Raw genomic sequence first — 19,528 nt, 5'->3', positions numbered from 1 at the left:
CTCTGGCCTGGAGTGGGAGGGCAAGGGATGGGGTGAAAGGAAAGAGAACCAGAGAAGGCTAAGAGCTGACTCTTACCTCTCCCCTTGCTCAGCTCTGGGATCTTCCAGGGGTCAGAAATAGGTCTTAAGATGGAGAAGGGCATTCAGGGCCAGCTTCAGTAAATCAAGCACATTTTGTCTCAGGCAAAAACAAACCATTGAGACTCTCCGGAGAGAGCGGGCTGAGCGACTTCAGAACTTCCGCCGGACACGAAGCCTCAGCCCCCAGAAACAACTGAGCCTCCTGCCTAACAGAGATCTTCCCAGCCGGGACCTTGACTTACCCAGTAGGCGTCGAGAATACCTGCAGCAACTGAGGAAGGATGTTGTGGAGACCACCAGGTATCTGCAGGGAGCTGGTTCCGTGTGGGTGAGAGGTTGAGAACAGGGCCTGGATTTTAGCATCCTGGAGAGTGGAGGCTGCAGCTTCCTTTGACAGGAGCAATTCCAAGAGTGGGTCCTACATGCCTGTGGAGAAGTGGAGGCAGCTGTGAGAGACTGGGGCAAAAGGAAAGAAGAGGATCGGAGGGAGGGCAGAGGAAAGTTATGGGAAAGTATAGACAGGATGGCTGTGACATGCTAGGTAAAGCTGCAGGCCTGAGCCTCAGAATGGGATGTAAAACCAAACTTTAAGACCCTGTGGGCAAAGAGAGGATGGGTCCTTCAAGAGGTGGTGTTGAGTGGGCCTGTCCACCATGTTAGAAGGTATCTCTCCACCCCTGTGGTCTTCCCCAGGAGTCCAGGGTCGGCATCGAGGTCTGCTCACCCACCCTCTGAGATAGAGCTGATGCTACGAGAATATCAGCGGGTCCGTGAGGCGTCCAAGGTGGAGATCGCCCAGGCCCGGGCCCGACTGCAGGAGCAGACTGAACAGGAGAAGCTGAGAATCCACCAGCAGATCATCTCCCAGCTGCTGAGGGTGTGGAGTGGGGCGAGCCTTTGATTTCAGAGTAGATCTGGAGCCTGGGGCAGACCTCAGACTGGGTCACCCTCCACCGGGGCTGCCTCTTGAGTCTTGGGACATAGCGTTTGGAGGAGGGCTTTGGACCCCTGGGGCCAGCTCAGAGCTGTGCTCACTCTCTCTCTCCATGTTATCCTCCTCAGACTGGCTCCTGTCCTCAGGTCAAAGTCTGGGAGGAGGCGGCTTTGGTATATAGTTGGGGTGGGAGTGGGGAGGTGTAAGGGTATAAGGCTGAGGTGGGAGGTGATGGGAGCTGGAGAGAGGAGAAGAGTGTTTTTGGGGGTGGTGGGGGCATGGATAGTAAGGATGTACCAGAAGCTGGTTGATAGTCATCTGTCCTTCCCAGGAAGAGGAAAAACTACATACCCTGGCCACCTCCAGCTCCCTGTGCACCAGCTCCAATGGAAGCCTCTCCTCCGGTGTCACCTCTGGTTACAATAGCAGCCCAGCCTTTCCAGGCCAGCTCCAGTCCCCAGACAGTGTGGTGAGTAAGCAGATGCTAGGCCTGAACTGGGGGCCAGGACCGCTGAGGCATGAGTTTGGGCAGAAAATTCAGCCTCCTGGAGGGCAGTGCCGACATGAGCCCTTCTCGTGTGATGGCCTCGGGTCTTCCCTCTGGTTGTCACCCTCTCCCTGTTTATTCACTCATTCAACAAGTGTTTGTTTTATAGACACTATTTTAGGCACTGGGGATACAGCAGTGAGCAAAACTGTTCTTGTCCTTAAACTGACTACTAGAGGGATAAATATTAAACAGCTTATTTTATGATTATTTCATTATTATTGCAGTTAAGTTCTATTGCATAAAACAGGGGGCCTGACCTAGTCTGGAAGTTGAGTAAAGATGGTCTGAAGAGAGTGTGTTTAAGCTGAGACTGGAAAGGTGAGAGCTAGGTAGAGCTACTGCTGGTGGTGTTGGGAGAGATGTAGGGCGGGAGAGCAGCCTTCCAGGCAGAGGGCCCAGCAAGTGAGGCTCTGAGGGAGGAAGAGTTTGAGGAACTAAAAGAAGGCTAATGTGGCTGGACGGTAAAGAGTGAGATGGAAGAATGGCGTGAGAAAGGACTAGAAAAGGCAAAATCATGTAGACGCTATTGAGAATTCTGGCCCCTTTCTAATCCATCTGATCATGTTACTTCCCAAAAGCTGCTGGAAAGCTTTGATGCAGGGGAACAGAACGATGAGACTGCAAGAGAGGGGGCAGGTGGACCTGTCAATGAGCAAGCCCAGGGAGAGACGGTGCTTGCTTGGTTTAGGGCACTGCCAGTAAAGGTGGACAGATCCACGTCTTCACATGCAGTGAAGAAAGAGCATCCATGGGGCTCAGGGACTGGTTGGATGTTGGAGGAAGGGAGAGGGACAAGTTGAGAAGAACACACACTTTTGAGCACCTGGAGGGATGCTTCTGTCAACAGTGGCAGGAGCCCTGCAGGAGGACAGGTTTTGTGGGGAAGATCAGGAGTCTAGTTTTGTATTTACTGCGTTGAAAGTGCCTGTGAGAAATGAAGGGGAGGAGTTGGAAATCAGGCAGTTGGAATACAGATCTGGAGCTCAGAGGTCAGATCTGGCCTGGGATATAAAATTTGAAATTCACTTTATAAGTCAAACTTCACATAGTAAAAAGAAAAAAAAAAGGGTCCAGCCTGGTGGCGCAGTGGTTAAGTTCGCATGTTCCGCTTCTTGGCGGCCTGGGGTTCGCCGGTTCAGGTCCCAGGTGCGGACATGACACCGCTTGGCAAAAGCCATGCTGTGGTAGGCGTCCCACATATAAAGTAGAGGAAGATGGGCACAGATGTTAGCTCTTCCTCAGCAAAAAGAGGAGGATTGGCAGTAGTTAGCTCAGAGCTAATCTTCCTCAAAAAAAAAAAAAGTATTCAAACAGTAGCAAAGGACATACAGTATCAAGTGCATCTTCCAGTCTCCTGTTTGCCCTCCTCAGAAGCAATCGTCGGTCCCATTTTGGTGTATATTTCCAGAGACAATCTGTGCATCTATACGAATATATCTTTTTGTAAAGCAGTGAATGGAAGCATGCTGTACCCACTTTGTCCCTTTGCTTTTTTTCCTTAAAAATATTTTTTGGATATCATTGCGTGTCAGTAAATCTAGTGCTGACTCATTCTTTTTAACAGTTGAATAGTGTTTCTTTTTTCTCTTTTATTGCATGTTTTTAAATGTGATGTTTTAGATAGATATATGTTCATGTGGTAGAAAAGGCAAAAATATACACATATATAAAGGTATACGGGGAAGTACCCATCCCTCTCCCCATCTACCTAGTCCTTCTGGCTCACCCCACCCAAGGAAACAGTGGTGGTTTGAGGGGAATCCTCCTAGAGTGTCCTTATGTATACATGATAAAACGTATTATGCCACTGTTCCAAACTTTGTAGTTTTTTTCACTCAGTATATCTTAGAGCTCTTTCTATGTGAGAATGTAGAGAACTTTCTCTCCTTTTTTTCTATTGTTGGCACAGCCTTCCATTGTAGAGATGCACTGTAATTTATGTAACCAGTCCCCCACCTTAGGTTTTCAATCTTTTATTGTTATAAACAATGCTGCAGTGAATAACTTGGTGCATGTGTCATTTCATACATGTGCAAATATATCTGTGGGATAAATTCCCAAGAGTGGACTTGTACAAAGAGTATATGCATTTGAAATTTTGATAGATATTGACAAATTTTCCCTCACAGATGTACGAATTTATCCTCCCACCAGCAATAGGTGAGACTCCGCCTTCCCCCACGCTCTCACCGACAGTAGCACATGTGTGGACATTTGCTCAGCTATCTGTTCATATCCTTTGCTCATTTCTCTATTTTTTTCTTACCAGTTTCCAGGAGTTCTTTGCCTGATATGAATTACAAATTTTTTTCCCCAGTTCTTCATTCTCTTTTTTTTTTTATTTATTGAGGATTTAGTTTAGTTTTGTTTTTTTTGTCTTTTTTTTAAGGATTGGCACCTGGGCTAACAACTGTTGCCAATCTTTTTTTTTTTTTTTTTTCTGCTTTATCTCCCCACCCCCCGCCCCGTACACAGTTGTATATCTTAGTTGCCGGTCCTTCTAGTTGTGGGATATGGGATGCCGCCTCAACGTGGCCTGACGAGCGGTGCCATGTCCGCGCCCAGGATCCGAACCCTGGACCGCCGCAGCGGAGCGAGTGAACTTAACCACTCGGCCACGGAGCCGGCCCCTCTTCATTCTCTTTTGACTTTGCTTATTTCTTTGGAGCCATTCAGAAAGTTTTATTTATTTATCAGTTTTACTTTTATAGTGTCTATGTTTTGAATCATAATTAGAAGCACATTCTCCATTCCAAAGTTAGAAGGAATTTCTCCTGTGGTTTCTTCTAGAACTTGTATGTTTTATTTTTCACATTTAAGTCTTTGATCCATTTGGAATATAGATATAGTATGAGATGTAGATCCAACTTTATTCTTTCCAGATGGTTATCCAGTTGTCCCTACAAGGCTTGTTAGATGTTCATCCAGACAGCTCATCTTTGCCTCACCAGTTTAAGACATCAGCTTTTCTTGTAATGTCTTATAATGTATTCTACTACCCATTGCTTTTCTTTTTCTGAGCTTTTCCAGAGTATTCTTTATTTTTTATATGAAATTTAGGATGAGCTTATCTAGTTCAATTATAAAAAACTTCTTAGTATTTTAATGGGATCATGTTAAATATATAAATCAACTTAGGGAGAAATCACATCTTATTCTGTGGAATTTCCTAACCAAGAACGTGGTAGGTTCAAACCTTTTTATATTTTTAACATTTCCTTCGCATGTCTCTCAAATTTTTTGTCAGATTTATTCTTAAGTGTTTTATCTTTTTTGTTTCTGTTGTAAATAGGTTTTCTCTTCCTTTATATCTTCTATTTGGTTGTTATTCTGTATGTATGAAAGCTATTGATTGCTGTGTATTAATTTTCTATCCATATTGTTTTTGGTTGATTTTCTAGATCTGCACTTACAGAGTAGCCACTAACACAGGTAGCTATCTTAATTTAAATTTAAATTTAAAATAAATTAAAATTTTTGTTCTTAAGTTGCGCTAGCCACATTTCATGTGCTCAATAACCACGTGTGGCTAGTGGCTACCGTATTGTATAGCCTGCTCTAGATTTTTTCAGGTATACAACCACATCATCTGCACATAATGATCATTTTACCATTTCCTTTCTAATTTTTGTACCACTGTTTTCTTCCTCTTTTCTAATTGAATTATCTAGTATCCCAACATAAATAAAATAATAATGATGAGAGTGAGCACACTTGTTTTATTCCATACTTTAGTGGGAATGCTTCTAGTGTTTTCCCATTGAAGCTGAACGCTAGCTTTTGAGCTGAGATAGATACATTTTGCAGTACTAAGGAAGTATCCATCTATTCCTGTTTTATAGAGTATTCTTTTTTTTTTCAAAGATTGGCACATGAGCTAATATCTGTTGCCAATCTTCCTTTCTTTTTTACCTTCTTCTTCTCCCCAAAGACCCCCAGTACACAGTTGTATATTCTAGTTGTGAGTGCCTCTGGTTGTGCTATGTGGGACCCTGCCTCAGCATGGCCTGATGAGCGGTCCCTGTCTGCGCCCAGGATCTGAACCGGCGAGACCCTGGGCCGCTGAAGCAGAGCGTACAAACTTAACCACTCAGACACAGCCCCCTATAGAGTATTCTCATCCAGAATGGTTATTTCAGAGTCTTTGGAGATGATCATTTGATTGATTGATTGATTGATTTGGGGGGTAATATTGAATCATTCTTGCATTCCTGGAATCAATGCTATAATACATTATATACTTATGCATATGATATATTGTTATTTTTAATGTACTGTCAGAGTCTATTTGCTAATATTCTATTCAGGATTTTGCATCAATATTTATAAGTTTTTTTCTGTAGTTTCTGTTTTTGCAGTATATTTCAGGGGTTTTTTTAACCAATGTTATACTCCTCTTGTACAAAAAAAAAGATGGAAGTTTTCTTTCTTTTTCAATGTTCAGGAATAGTTACAAAAGTAATGGAAACTTTATACCTATTAAATTGTCAAAAATTAGAAAGCCAGATGATGCCAGAGGTTGGCAGGACTTTGGGGATATAGGAACCCTTATAGGTACTTATGACCCAGCAATCCTTGCAGAGTTTATGAGGGAACATGTATGAAATTGTTTATTATAAAGCATTATTTGAAGTGGCAAAGAGTTGGAAGCCATCACTGAGAGAATGGATCGGTAAAATGTGGTACATGTACACTTGGAATACTATGGAAGAGTCAGAATCAACAGATTAGATAAACACCTGGGCAAAGTATTGAATGAAAACCCTATGAAACAGAGCGAGGTTTAACACATGACTATTTGTATGCATTAAAACTATATATACACAAAATTCTTTTTGCAAGAACATATGCAAACAAAAAGATACACCCTAAACTTGTCAGAATGATATGAGGTGGTGGGAAAGGGAAATGGGGATGAAAGTTTAAAACATTTTTAGAATTATCTAATCTTCTAAAATTTGGTGTAATTATCCTTTAAAACTGACAAGGCGTGGTGTTTGGGGAGATTAGTTCTTTGAAAAGTTTCTTCTATGGAAAGTGGTCTTTGAGATCAGGGTTTGGCAGACTATGGCCCTTTGATCAGATCTGGCCCACTGCCTGTTTTTGTAAATAAAGTTTTACTGGAGTATAACCTCACCCACTCGTTTCTGTGTTGTCTGTGGTTGCTTTTATGCTGCAATGGCACAGGTGAGTAGTTGCAAGTACTCAAATGGTCCACAAAGCCTTGAATACTTACTATCTATCCCTTTACAGGAAAAGTTTGCCAACCCCTGGTTTAGATTTTCCATCTCTTCTGGAGTCCATTTTGACTCTAATTTAATTTCTACTTTTAAAAAAAATTAATTCGTTTTTCCTGTGATAATTTCTCAGTCTGTCCTTGTCTCATGGTCAGTAATTTTACAGAACGTTTGCTATTTTTTCTCATAATTAGATCATGGTGATGCATTTTTGGCAAGAATACCACAGAAACGATGTGCCCTTCTCAGTTGGGATTGCCAGGTAAAGCAAAGAAGAATACAGCATGCCAGTTGAGTTAGAATTTCAGGGGCCAGTCCTGTGGCCGAGTGGTTGAGTTCGCGTGCTCCGCTTCGGCAGCCCAGGGTTTCACTGGTTCAAATCCTGGGCGTGGACATGGCGCCGCTCATCAGGCCATGCTGAGGCAGCGTCCCACATGCCTCAACTAGAAGGACCTACAACTAGAATATATAACTATGTACTGGGGGCTTTGGGGAGAAGAAGAAGAAGAAGGGGAAAAAAAAAAGAAGATTGGCAGGAGATGTTAGCTCAGGTGCCAATCTTTAAAAAGAAAAGAATTTCAGAGAAACAAAAACTAGTGTTGTAGTATAAAAGTATGTCCCATGCAATGCCTTATCCTCAATACATTATAGCAGAGGGTGGATGATGTCAGTATATCATATTAGTGATGTTAATCTTGAAGTTATGGTGGTGTCTGGGATCTCTCTACTGAAAGTTACTATTTTCCCCTCAAGAGATACTTTGAGACTATGCAAATAGTCTATTTTCCTCAAACTTTCACCCGCTTATTTGAGCATCCATTGTTGTATCTTGCCTGAAAAAATTATTACTGTGGTGTTTTAATGGCAATTTTGTATTTCTCTCATTTCTTATACATTTATTAATTGGAATTTTTCTGTAAGGAAGTGTTATCCCTTCTCTCCCTATTTAATTTATTCAATTATTTATTTTATTCAGCTTGGACTTGTAAATATTTCATTCTATGACTTGTAAACTGGTACCATCATTATTAATTTCATTGCTTGGATTGTTCAAGATTTCCTTATTTGGAGTTCTTTCAGATTGGGCCCTAGGCCTTTTTAACATGCTCATCCTTTTTTTGAGCACTTCTCTATTTTAGCTCATTTATTCAAATTATAGAGGGTTTTGTTTTGTTTTGTTTTTTGAGGAAGATTAGCCCTGAGCTAACATCTGCTGCCAATCCTCCTCTTTTTGCAGAGGAAGGCTGGCCCTGAGCTAACATCCGTGCCCATCTTCCTCTACTTTTTTTTTTCCCTGCTTTTTCTCCCCAAATCCCCCCGGTACACAGTTGTATATTTTTTTTAGTTGTGGGTCCTTCTCTAAATTGCCATGTGGCATGTGGGACACTGCCTCAGCTTGGCCTGATGAGCGATGCCATATCCACACCCAGGATCCAAACCGGCAAAACCCTGGGCCACTGAAGCAGAATGTGCGAACTTAACCACTCGGCCACAGGGCTGGCCGCATCTTCCTCTGCTTTATATGTGGGACACCTGCTACAGCACGGCTTGACAAGTCGTGCATAGGTCCACACCCAGGATCCAAACCAATGAACCCTGGGCTGCCAAAGTGGAACGTGCCAACTTAACCATTGCACCACCAGGCCAGCCCCCATTTATTTTTTGTTATAATTAATTGGCTTTTAATATATTCACAGTTATGTATCCATCACCACGATCAATTTTAGGACAGTTTCATTACCTGAAAAAAAAACAACCCATGCCCATTAATCATCACTCCCCACCATCCCCAGCCTACTCTCTATCTCTATGCATTTGCCTATTCTGGACATTTCATAGAAATGGAATCATACAATATGTGGTCCTTTGTCACTGGCTTCTTTCACTTAGCATAATGTTTCCAGGGTTGTTTTAATTTCCTAGGGTTGCCACAACAAATTGCCATAAACAGCGTGGCTTAAAACAACAAATTTATTCTCTCGTAGTTCTTGAGTCTAGAAGTCTGAAATCATGGTGTCTGTAAGGCCTTGCTCCCTTTGAAAACTCTGGTGGGAGAGTCTGTTCCACGCCTCTCTCCAAGCCTTCTGGTGGTTGTAGGCAATCCTTGGCATTCCTTGGCTTGCAACTGCATCACTCTGACCTCTGCTTCTGGTGTCATGTGGCATTCTCCCTGTGTCTCTGTCCCTGTGTTTTCTCATGGCCTTCTTTTAAGGACACCAGTCATTGGATGTAGGGCCCACTCTAATCCAGTGTGACCTCATCACAACTTGATCACATCTGCAAAGACTCTTGTGCAAATAAAGTTATGCTTATAGATGCCAGGGGTTAGGACTTCACTATATCTTTTTTGGGGGACAGTAATTCAACCTGCAGCACGGGTTCATCCACGCTATAACATGTATCAGAACTTCATTCCTGGGGCCAGCCCGGTGGCGCAGTGGTTAAGTGTGCACGTTCTGCTTCAGTGGCCCAGGCTTTGCCAGTTCAGACCCCGGGTGCGGACATGGCACCGCTTGGCAAGCCATGCTATGGTAGGTGTCCCACGTTTATAAGTAGAGGAAGATGGGCATGGATGTTAGCTCAGGGCCAGTCTCCCTCGGCAAAAAGAGGGAGATTGGCAGCAGTTAGCTCAGGGCTAATCTTCCTCAAAAAAAAAAAAACTTCATGCCTTTTTATGGCCGTAAGTACCACATTGTATGAATAAATCATTTCATTTTATTCATCTGTTCATCAGTTGGTGGACATTTAGGTTGTTTCTACTTTTTGCCTATTATGAATAATGCTGCTATGAACATTCATGTACAAGTTTTTGTGTGGACATTTGTTTTCATTTCTCAACCTATGAATTGGATTGATGGATCATAGGGTAACTCTGTGTTTCATTGCTTGAAGAACTGCCAGACTGTTTTTCAAAGTGGCTGCACTGTCCTACAGTTCCACCAGCAGTGTATTTCTCCACATCCTGGCCAACACTTGTTATTACCTGTCTTTTTTGTTATAGTCATCCCAGTGGATGTGAAGTAGAACCTCATCGTAGTTTTGATTTGCAATGTCCTGATGGTTAATGGCGTTGAGAATTTTTTCATGTACTTATTAGCCATTTGTAAATTTTCTTTGGAGAAAGGTCTATTCAGATCTTTTGTCCATTTTCTAATTGGGTTATTTGTCTTTTTATTATTATGTTTGAGCTCTTTATATATTCTAGTACAAGTCCCCTATTAGTTATGTGATTTATAAAAATTTTCTTCCATTCTTTGTGTCTTTTCACTTTTTTGATGGTGTCTCTTGAAGCACAAAAGTTTCTAATTTTGAGGATGTCCAGTTTATCTAATTTCTCTTTTGTTGCTTGTGATTTTGGTTTCATATCTAAGAAATGATTGCCTAGTCCAAGGTCACAAAGATTATGCCTATATTTCCTTCTAATAGTTGAGTTAGTTTTAGTTCCTACATTTAGGTCCTTGATCTGTTTTGAATCAATTTTTGACTATTGTGAGAATTAGGGGTTGAATTTTTTTCTTTTGCGGTTGTCCCAGCACCATTTGTTCAATTATTCTTTTCTCCCATTGAATTGTCTTGGCAAGACCCTTGTTGAAGATTAAGTAACCCTAGATGTATGGATTTATTTCTGGACTCTTAATTCTGGTCCGTTGAATTATATGTCTTTCTTTATGCCAAAACCACACTGTCTTGATTACTGTTTAGGTTTGTAGTAGATTTTGAAACCAGGAAGTGTGTGTCCTCCAGCTTTATTCTTTTTCAAGATGTTTTGGCTATTCTGGGTCCTTTGAATTTCCATATGAATTTTAGGATCATCTTGTCAATTTCTGCAAAGGAGTCAGCTGGAATTTTGATTGGGATTGCATTGGACCTGTAGATCAATTTGGGGAGTATTGCCATCTTAACAATATTAAGAGTTTGAATCCATGAACATAGGATATCTTTCCATTTATTCAGGTCTTTTATTTTCAACAATGTTTTTTCAACAATGTAGTTTTCAGAGTGTAAGTTTTTCATTTATTTTGTTAAATTTATTCTTAAATATTTTATTACTTTTGACGATATTATAAATGGACTTGTTTTCTTTATTTCATTTTTTATTTGCTCCTTGGTACTAAACAGAAATACAATTGATTTTTGTATATTGATTTTGTCTCCTGTACCCTTGTTGAACTCATTTATTAGTTCTAATAGTTTTTAGTAGATTCCTTGGGATATTCTATAAACAAGATCATATAATCAGCCTTTGTTGTTGTTGTTTTCTTGTCTAATTGCCCTAGCTATAATCTCCAATACAATGTTAAATAGAAGTGGTGAGAACAGACATCCTTCTCTTGGTACTGATCACAGGAGAAGACCATCCAGCCTTTTACCATTAAGTATGTTAGCTGTGGGTTTTTCGTAGATAATCTTTATCAGGTTGAGGAAATTTCCTTCTAGTCCTAGCTTATTGAGTGTTTTTATCATGAAAAGGTGTTGGAGTTAGTCAAATACTTTTTATGCATCTATTGAGATGATCATGTGGGTGTTTCCCTTTATTCTCTTAATATGGTGTATCACACATTGATCACATTGATGTTTGTATGTTGAACCATCCTTGTATTCCTGGGATAAATTCCACTTGATAGTGGTGTATAATCCTCATTATGTGCTGCTAGATTCAGCCTACTAGTATTTTGTTGAGGATTTTTGTGTCTATATGCATAAGGGATATTGGTCTCTAGTTTACTTATGATGTCTTTGGTTTTTACATCAGGGTAATCTGGCCTCATAGAAGTTGGGAAGTGTTCACTTCTTTTCTATTTTTGATAGAACTGTGAAGGACTGGTGTTAATTCTTTAAACGTTTGGTAGATTTCACTAATAAAGCTATCTCATCTAGAAATTTTATTTGTGGGAATTTTTTTTTGTTATTAATTCAATATCTTAAATGTCTATTCAGATTTTCTATATCTTCAAGTCAGTTTCGGTAGTTTGTGTCTTTCTAGGAATTTGTCTGTTTCACCCAAACTATCTAATTTGTTGGCATATAGTTGTTCATAGTATTAATTTTTATTCTTTTTCATTGATGTAAATATTTAAAGTTAAAAATTTCCCTCTCAGCAGTGCTTTAGTTGTATCCTATGAGTTGTGATATATATTATTATTTTAATTGCAGTAACATTGGATTATAACATTATATAGCTTTCAGATGTACATCATAATATATTTAGAATTCTGTGTAGATTACATCATGTTCACCACCCAGAAACTAATTATAGTCCATCCCCCCTCACATGTGAGCCTAATCACCCCTTTTGCCCTCCCGACCCACTTCCCCTATGGTAACCACCAATCCAATCTCCATTGCTATGTGAGTGTGTGTCGTCGTTTTTATCTTCTACTTAGGGGTGAGATCATACGGTGTTTGACTTTCTCCCTCTGACTAATTTCACTCAGCATAATACCCTCGAGGACCATCCATGTTGTCACAAATGGCCGGATTTCATCGTTTCTTATGGCTGAGTAGTATTCCATTGTGTATATATACCACATCTTCTTTATCCATTCGTCCCTTGATGGGCACCTAGGTTGCTTCCAAGTCTTGGCTGTTGTGTGTAGTGCTGCAATGAATATAGGGGTGCATGTATCTTTATGCCTTTGCGTTTTCAAGTTCTTTGGATAAATACCCAGCAGTGGGATAGCTGGATCATATGGTAGATCTATTCTTAATTTTCTGAGAATACTCCATACTGCTTTCCATAGTGGCTGTACCAGTTTGCCCTCCCATATATTATTTTTTTATAGTAATTTTGCAATTTCACTTTGTATTTCTTCCTCAATCTAATTGTTGTTAAGAGTTTTTTAAAACTTTTTTAATAAAAAGGCCTTTATGTTTTTTGATTTTGTTATTAATTTTTAGTTGGTTTGCTATGTGTTGAGACAATGTATGATTTCAGAGAAAGTGTGATTTCTATTTTTTATATTTATTGAGGGTTTTTTGGTCACGAATATTCCATGGGAATCTAAAAATTGTTTCTGTTGTTTTATCTTCATATGTAGTCCGTGTTTTCTCTGTATATATGTATCTCTGTATATATGTATTTCTCTCTATATATGTATCTTTTCTGATAATTTGAAAGTCTTTTTCTTTTTTTAAATTCTTGTCATGATCACTTCTGTATCTTTAAATAGTCTTTATTTCTTGATTTAGCAGTTTTCTTTTCACCCTGGCTATAAAACATGAGGAAATCAGTATATATCCACCTTTTCTCCTTTTTTCTCTTTACCTTTTGTTAGAGTATTTCAGCATTGTTTAAGGTGTTTGCGTTCACAGAGTTGTTTTAGTTCTGGTGCTAGATTAAATGGGCTCTGCTCACTTCCAGTTCTTGGCCGTGTGTTATTTTTTCCATCCTAGTAAGTCTTCCTCTCATAACTTCCTCAAGACACTCAAGGGCACTGTATTTTGTAGGTTCTGTGAGTTCATATTTGAAAATGTTTATGTTTATTGCCTTTATACTTAAATGAAAGAATATCTGTAGGTTAAATTACTGGACATGAGATTGCTAGGTCAAAGGATATGTACATTTTTAATTTAAAATGGGATAAATATTTCCAAAGTATGCCAATTTACACTCTCAAATAACAACACATAACTGTGCCTACTTAACTGCATTCTGCTTAACAGAGTTATCAAGGGTTTTTTCCTTAAATGTTTGCCAATCTGATAGGCATAAAATAGTATTTCATTGTAGTTTCAATTTCCAATTCTCTTCTGTGTCCGAGACTGAGTGCCTTTTCAGATATTTAAGAGCCCTTTGGTCTTGTGCTCTGACTGCCAGTGTGCTGTGTCCATTTCTTTGTTGGGTCGTTCTCGTTTTATTTTTGGAGGCCTTTCTTTATATTAAGAAAATTATCCTTTTTCTCATTTGAGGCCAGTGTTTTTTCCTAGTTGTGTATTTGTTCTTCTTTGTTTATATTCATTACCACATAATGAAATTTTAATTTTATGTTATCTAGTTTTTATCAATCTTTTCTTTCATGGCTTCTCTGGATGTTGTGCCCTGTTTAGGAAGGCATTTCCCCACTATGATATTATTTTTCTTAATTTTTATTTTCTTGTAGTAATATTAAATTATCCCCTACCCCATATATGTTTGCACCACAAAGCATAAAGAATTTATCTTGGCATGATGTATGAAATGAGTCTCTCATGTAGCCTTTTTCTCAGTTGGCAACCCTGTTGTCTCAGCCATATTTATTGATTAATCCACAGATATTGATTGTTGGAAGTCATCAATGTAGCAGTGGGAGCAGACGGGATCACCTAGGACTATATTATAGAGTGAGAAAAGAGGGCCTAGGCTGAGTCTTGAGAGAATCCCAAAATATCACCTTATGTATGAAGAGGATGAGCCAACAAAGGAAAGTGGGAAGGAGCACCCAGAGAGTGGGGAGCCAGGCGCCTGGGACTGGAGAAGTGAGTATCTCAGGAGAAAGGGAGAGGCTCAGTGAGAGGAGGACCGGGACTTGTTCACCAAACCCAGCCACGTGGATATCCTGGGGGCCTTGGGGATGGCTGCTCGCTGGGGTGGTGAGGCAAAGGCTAGGTTTGAGCGGGTTCAGGAGGGAGTAATAGGTGGGAGACAGCAAATAGTGACAATCATTTCAAGAAGTTTATCTGTGAAGGGCAGGAGAGCAAAGGTGCCTGTAGAGGAAGGTTTTTAAAGGTGAGAGAAATTTTTGAATGCTTAAATACTAATAGGAAGAATCTAGTGAAGAGGGAGAGGTGGAGGCAACAAGTGAGGAAAGAGAAGGTGAGTGGTGACAGGTTCTTCAGAGGGCGGCACTAGACCTCAGTCTGCCTAAAGTGGGAGCGAGCATACGTCACAGCAGGAGGAAAGGAGGGGAGGATGGAGTTGGAACTGTCTTTGTTCACCTCTTCTTGTCTTTAAAGTAGCCCTAGGTTAGGAACTGAGGACACAGGTAGGATGGTGAGTGCCCGTTAGATCCAGCAGAGGTCAAGGGCCGTGTTATTGAGGAGCTGGCTGAGGGAAATTTGGGGTGACCATATTGCAGATCAGAGGAGCATCCCCATCTGGTCCCGAATTAGGACCTTTGGCTTAGCTGCTGTACCTGGGCCAAGAGTCAAGCTTTTCACAGCCCGTTGCTTTTCCTCCCCATCCTCCCTCCCACTGCTGCCCACACTAAACCCAGCTCCAGCCGTGGCCTCATTCCTGTTGCCACAGTGGTGCAGAGCATCCCCCACCCACTGACCCTGGTACCTGGTCTTCTCAGCCCCAGTTCATTCTGATTCCTGTTGAAACTCTCCTACAAGCAGCCTTTGAGCCTGTGGCTTGAAGAGTGAGGAGAGACTGTTAAGGGACTGGTTTCTATTGTGTTGACTTCTCGGGGGCATCAGCCTCCTGTAATCCCAATGGGGAAGATCTTTTCAATTGAGCCTGTATGTTGGAAACTCTTGGTGCAGTTCAGAGGCCGGGAAGATAATTCTGCGCTGGCTTTCTTGTGCTCCACTTTCTGCCTTCCTCTGCTCTGGTCCTGAGCATCTTCTCTTCTGCAGGGTGACACAAACTGGCCTGATTCCCGAGACTCCTGGACAGGGGATGTACGGGGCCGTTCTGCAGTAAGGGACAGTCACCTGAATCAGGCCGGGTCCACCTGGAGGACCTTAGCCTACAGTGAGTGGGGAGGGGCGGGGGCATAGCCACCTGCCTGGTTTGGGGATGGATGATCCCAGGGAGGATCTGGCCTGGGGTCATAAGGTGCAAGTGACTGTCCGTAAGGAAGCTGTTGCTGTCCCGAGGCCCTGACGTTCCTGCCGTCTTCGCTGTAGGCCGCAGAGCCTCCCGGGGCAGTTGCTGTTCTCCGTCCAGCCTGTCCAGCCTGGGAACCTGCTCCTCCTCCTCCTACCAGGACTTGGCCAAGCACATCGTGGACCTCTCTATGGCGGATGTGAGAACTGCTCCACTTGTCCCCATGGTTCCTTTAACGGACCTCTGCTGGGCGGGGGAGGAAAAGAAGGGGTGGAAAGAGCAGGGCAGATAAGGGCAGCCAGGCTGATGTGGGTTTCTTTGCTGTACTCCATCTGTACAAATGGGGAATTCAGTAAATGCTGGCCCAAGTGACTAACCCAGAGGTCTGGTTTGAATCATGCCCCTAATTTGGGTGTGGTCACTGTGTCCCCAGGTAATGGCTGCTTGCTCAAATGATCTGCACAACCTCTTCAGCCACCAGGCAGCAGCTGGCTGGAAGTAAGTTCCTTTGCACAATATCTTGTCCTAACCCTGTTGTCCTGCTTGCTTCTCTCCCCTTTCCCCACTCCACGCTGGCTTCCTTGAGTCCCTCACCGAGCCCCTCCTCTGTGGCCCTGGAACCCAGTGTCACCCCCTCACCCCGTCCTGGTGTCCCCCAGCTATCAGGGTGAGGAGCAGGAGGTGCAGCTCTACTACAAGGTGTTTTCTTCTACTCGGCATGGCTTCCTGGGGGCAGGCGTGGTGGCCCAGCCGCTGTCTCACGTGTGGGCAGCTGTGAGTGACCCCACCCTGTGGCCCCTGTACCACAAGCCCATCCAGACAGCGCGGCTGCATCGGCGGGTAACCAAAAGCATCAACCTGGGTGAGCCCAGGGAAGGCTTCCATGGCCTCTGGCCAGGGGACGCAGGTGGTGGGAGGGTTGGAGGCAGCCCTCTTGGGAGGCTGGGACTCAGACTATGTCCAGATCACTCAGGCGAGGTCCAGCTGGGTGTCAGGTTGCAGAATGATGGGATGTTGGGGCTGGTCCCTGGGCTGGGAAGGATTTAGGACCAGTTCTGTCCATGTGCCCCCTGACTCTTCCCATCCCTGACCTTCCAGTGTACTTGGTGTGCAATACTGCCCTGTGTGCCCTGAAGCAGCCACGGGATTTCTGTTGTGTCTGTGTGGAAGCCAAAGAGGTGCCTGCCTTGCTGGTGGTAAAGATGTGGTGGGAAGAACTTGGGCTGGAGTGTTGTGAGAAGCAATCTCTCTGGGCATCAGGTCCTCTGGGGGAAGGAGGGCAAGTTGGGCGGGGGTGGGGGTGCCGTGAAGGCTGGGCCATTGTTGCCTTCCATGATACTGACTGCCCTGGAGTCTGTCCCTGTTTGATCCTCATCATGTAGGCAGGACTCTCATCACTCTTTGTCCCCAGGGGCAACTGTCTATCATGGCAGCTCAGTCTGTGTATGACACATCCATGCCAAGACCCAGCAGAGAGATGGTCCGAGGGGAGATCCTGCCCAGTGCCTGGATCCTGCAGCCGCTCACCGTGGAAGGGAAGGAAATCACCAGAGTCATCTACTTGGCCCAGGTGACCCACCTGGTTCAGCTGGCCTCCTAGCACGCCTTGATTTGACCCCACAGCCCCATGAGAGTTTTCTGTTTAGCTGCTCAACATCCTTCAGCGCCCAGGCCGTGTGGCCCAAGAGCTGGAGATTCAAGGGCTTCTTGGGTCACAGTAAGGAGAGTCAGAGGGGAATCAGAGAGGAAAGATTGAGACAGAGTTGATGAACCTTCTCTGAAGCTGCTATTCCCAGAGAGCCCAGTGGCCTACATCCTCTGGCTGTTCCCAGGGTCCTCAGGAGAAGATGAGTCATTGTGAGGCAAAAGCAGAGCCATAGCAGAGCAGAGAGCACCACCCCTTCTCTCCAGCTCTCCACTCCCAGCTCCCTGACTTGACCTTTGTCACTGGGAGGTGAAGCTGATGCTTAGATCTGAAAAGCAGAGCCCAGGGGCCTATAAGCTCCAGGACTGTGGATAGTCTGAGGACCTTCTCCCATCACAGCCTGGGGTGGCTACTTGTGGCTGGTGTGTGCCCTGGCATGCACTCTCAGGTCTGTCTGCACCTTTAAGTCTTCCCTCTCTGCTTTATTTCAGGTAGAACTTGGTGCTCCAGGCTTTCCTGCTCAGTGCCTAAGCTCCTTCATCAAACAGCAGCCACTGGTTATAGCCAGACTGGCTTCCTTCCTTGGTAGTTAGCATCTCACCGTCAAGATGGTGCTGCTGAGATGCAGGCCCGGGACACTCCAAAGATGCTGGGGCAGCTCTTGTTACCCTCTGTACCCTGATGCCAGAATTGTCGAGGCTACCTGCTGTGGCCGACTGGACAGACAGCACTCTCAGCCCTGAGTTGCCAGTGAAGCCCAGTCAGTACTTGGTCACGGCCGGCCCCTCTGCAGAGTGAGGGGGCCAGAGTGCCTGGCCCTGGCTGTCCAGAGTGAATGAAGCTCAACTCACCTTTCTGGATTTCTCTCACCTTTCTTTCCCGTCTCTGGGATCCTATGGCAGATGAGCTGCTTGAGGACCAGGACTGGGCACAGCCAGCTGAGCTGGGAGAATGCAGTGCTGTCTGCAATACGGTGCTTCGTTAGTTTGGCCCAGCCCTCAGGCTGGTAGGGAAGCAAACAACCATTGGCCAAGACTCTGCTCAGAATCTGCCTTCAGCATTCAGTTCCACTGTGGGATGGAGTGTTAGAAAATACCAAAACAGAAAAACAGTTTAAAAAAACAGCTGCAAAACCAGAACATTGATTCAGAATTGTTTCTCCTTCTTGAATTTTTACGAAATGCTTTATTATTAACTTTTGCTCCCCCCGCCATCCCCTTCCTTTCCCTCACAGGAGAGGACATTTGGGTCTTTGCCTCAGTCAGGAGTACTGAGCAGTGGTCTGTCATGGAGCCGTCACTCCAGAGCTCTGTAGAATGGGAAGACCACTGTAGAAGCAAGTGGGACAGATTAGGGGGCAGGGGAGGGGCCGAGGTTCTTTGAGGACTGGGGTGGTCGTGGGTGGGCAGTCAGAAGCTGGCTGCTGACAAGGCAAGAGGAATTGCAAAGAGGTGAAAAATTGCCTTTTGAAGACAGGAGAGAAGATAATGGGACCCCCAGAGGAGGTAAGTGACTTGTTAGGAGGAAGCCGAGTTCCGTTCCTTACCTCCCTCAGAGCTTGGTCCGGCCTTCAGTGGTCTCGTGAGCATTCCACGCTGCCGCTTTAGGCCCACCTATTCTTGGATGGGATGGAGAATGGGTTCAGTTTTCTTGTACCTTAGCCTGACTGAAGTTGGGTTTTGAATATTCTGTGTGGTTACCTGGAAGTGGTCGGGGGGAGATGCCCGGCTTCAGTTTCGGTGCCCAGAGTCTTTGGTGAGAGAGGGCGAGCATATGGGTATTGAGACAATGTACAGCAGAGATTTATTTTTCTAAAAGTGTTTGCAGGGATTTTTTTTTCTTACCTCAGATTGAGTTATTTATATATTATTGATTGAAGGTTTTTTAAATTGCTTTTAAACTTTTATTTTTCTGCTTAATTTTTTTGGTGACACTTGATATATTTAACACCCTATTTATGTACTCCCTTCTCTTTTCATATAAATCTCTTACTATTGATTGAAAAGGTCGGAACACTTGCAAATTACAAGTCCAGTGTATAGTTTTATTTAGTGAAGACTACCCTGGGATAGCCTAAGTGTGTCACTTGAGCTCAGAATTTAGCCTGGAGAGAACGGTGGCAATAACAACTCATGGCCCAGTTTTAAGCTATACAGTTCCACATATGTACCAAGTGCTTCCCATGAGCTCAGCACTGCTTTGCATGTAAATAGCAACCAGAATAGTTGCCCAAATATGGCCAGCTGTAGCCCAAATACGAACATGAGGGAGGATTCCAGAACAGTCATTGCCACACCTAACAGTGACTATAGTCCCCTGGAAGGAAGCTCTT

At 43.4% G+C, this 19,528-nt stretch overlaps 1 protein-coding gene across 7 annotated transcripts in view; it reads left to right on the top strand.

Moving 5' to 3' along the window:
• STARD9 (StAR related lipid transfer domain containing 9) overlaps window positions 1-19,102 on the top strand; it is a 122,330-nt gene extending 103,228 nt beyond the window's left edge. For 6 of the 7 annotated variants that reach the window (XM_070582947.1, XM_070582945.1, XM_070582954.1 and 3 more), the window contains 10 exons: window positions 184-381; window positions 775-958; window positions 1,347-1,484; window positions 15,359-15,476; window positions 15,632-15,750; window positions 15,985-16,049; window positions 16,211-16,413; window positions 16,650-16,729; window positions 16,963-17,121; window positions 17,688-19,102. In XM_070582947.1, coding sequence (XP_070439048.1) covers window positions 184-381; window positions 775-958; window positions 1,347-1,484; window positions 15,359-15,476; window positions 15,632-15,750; window positions 15,985-16,049; window positions 16,211-16,413; window positions 16,650-16,729; window positions 16,963-17,121; window positions 17,688-17,789 — 1,366 coding nt within the window. In that variant the 3' untranslated portion in view covers window positions 17,790-19,102. Of the gene's footprint in view, window positions 1-183; window positions 382-774; window positions 959-1,346; window positions 1,485-6,996; window positions 7,113-15,358; window positions 15,477-15,631; window positions 15,751-15,984; window positions 16,050-16,210; window positions 16,414-16,649; window positions 16,730-16,962; window positions 17,122-17,687 lie in introns of those variants that run through there. The other variant, XM_070582966.1, reaches the window with a different exon arrangement.
• The last annotated feature ends 426 nt before the right edge of the window (window positions 19,103-19,528 follow it).

Source organism: Equus przewalskii, chromosome 1, assembly GCF_037783145.1.
Source record: "Equus przewalskii isolate Varuska chromosome 1, EquPr2, whole genome shotgun sequence".
Taxonomy (NCBI): Eukaryota; Metazoa; Chordata; class Mammalia; order Perissodactyla; family Equidae; genus Equus; species Equus przewalskii.
This window is presented reverse-complemented; position numbering and strand designations above follow the sequence as displayed.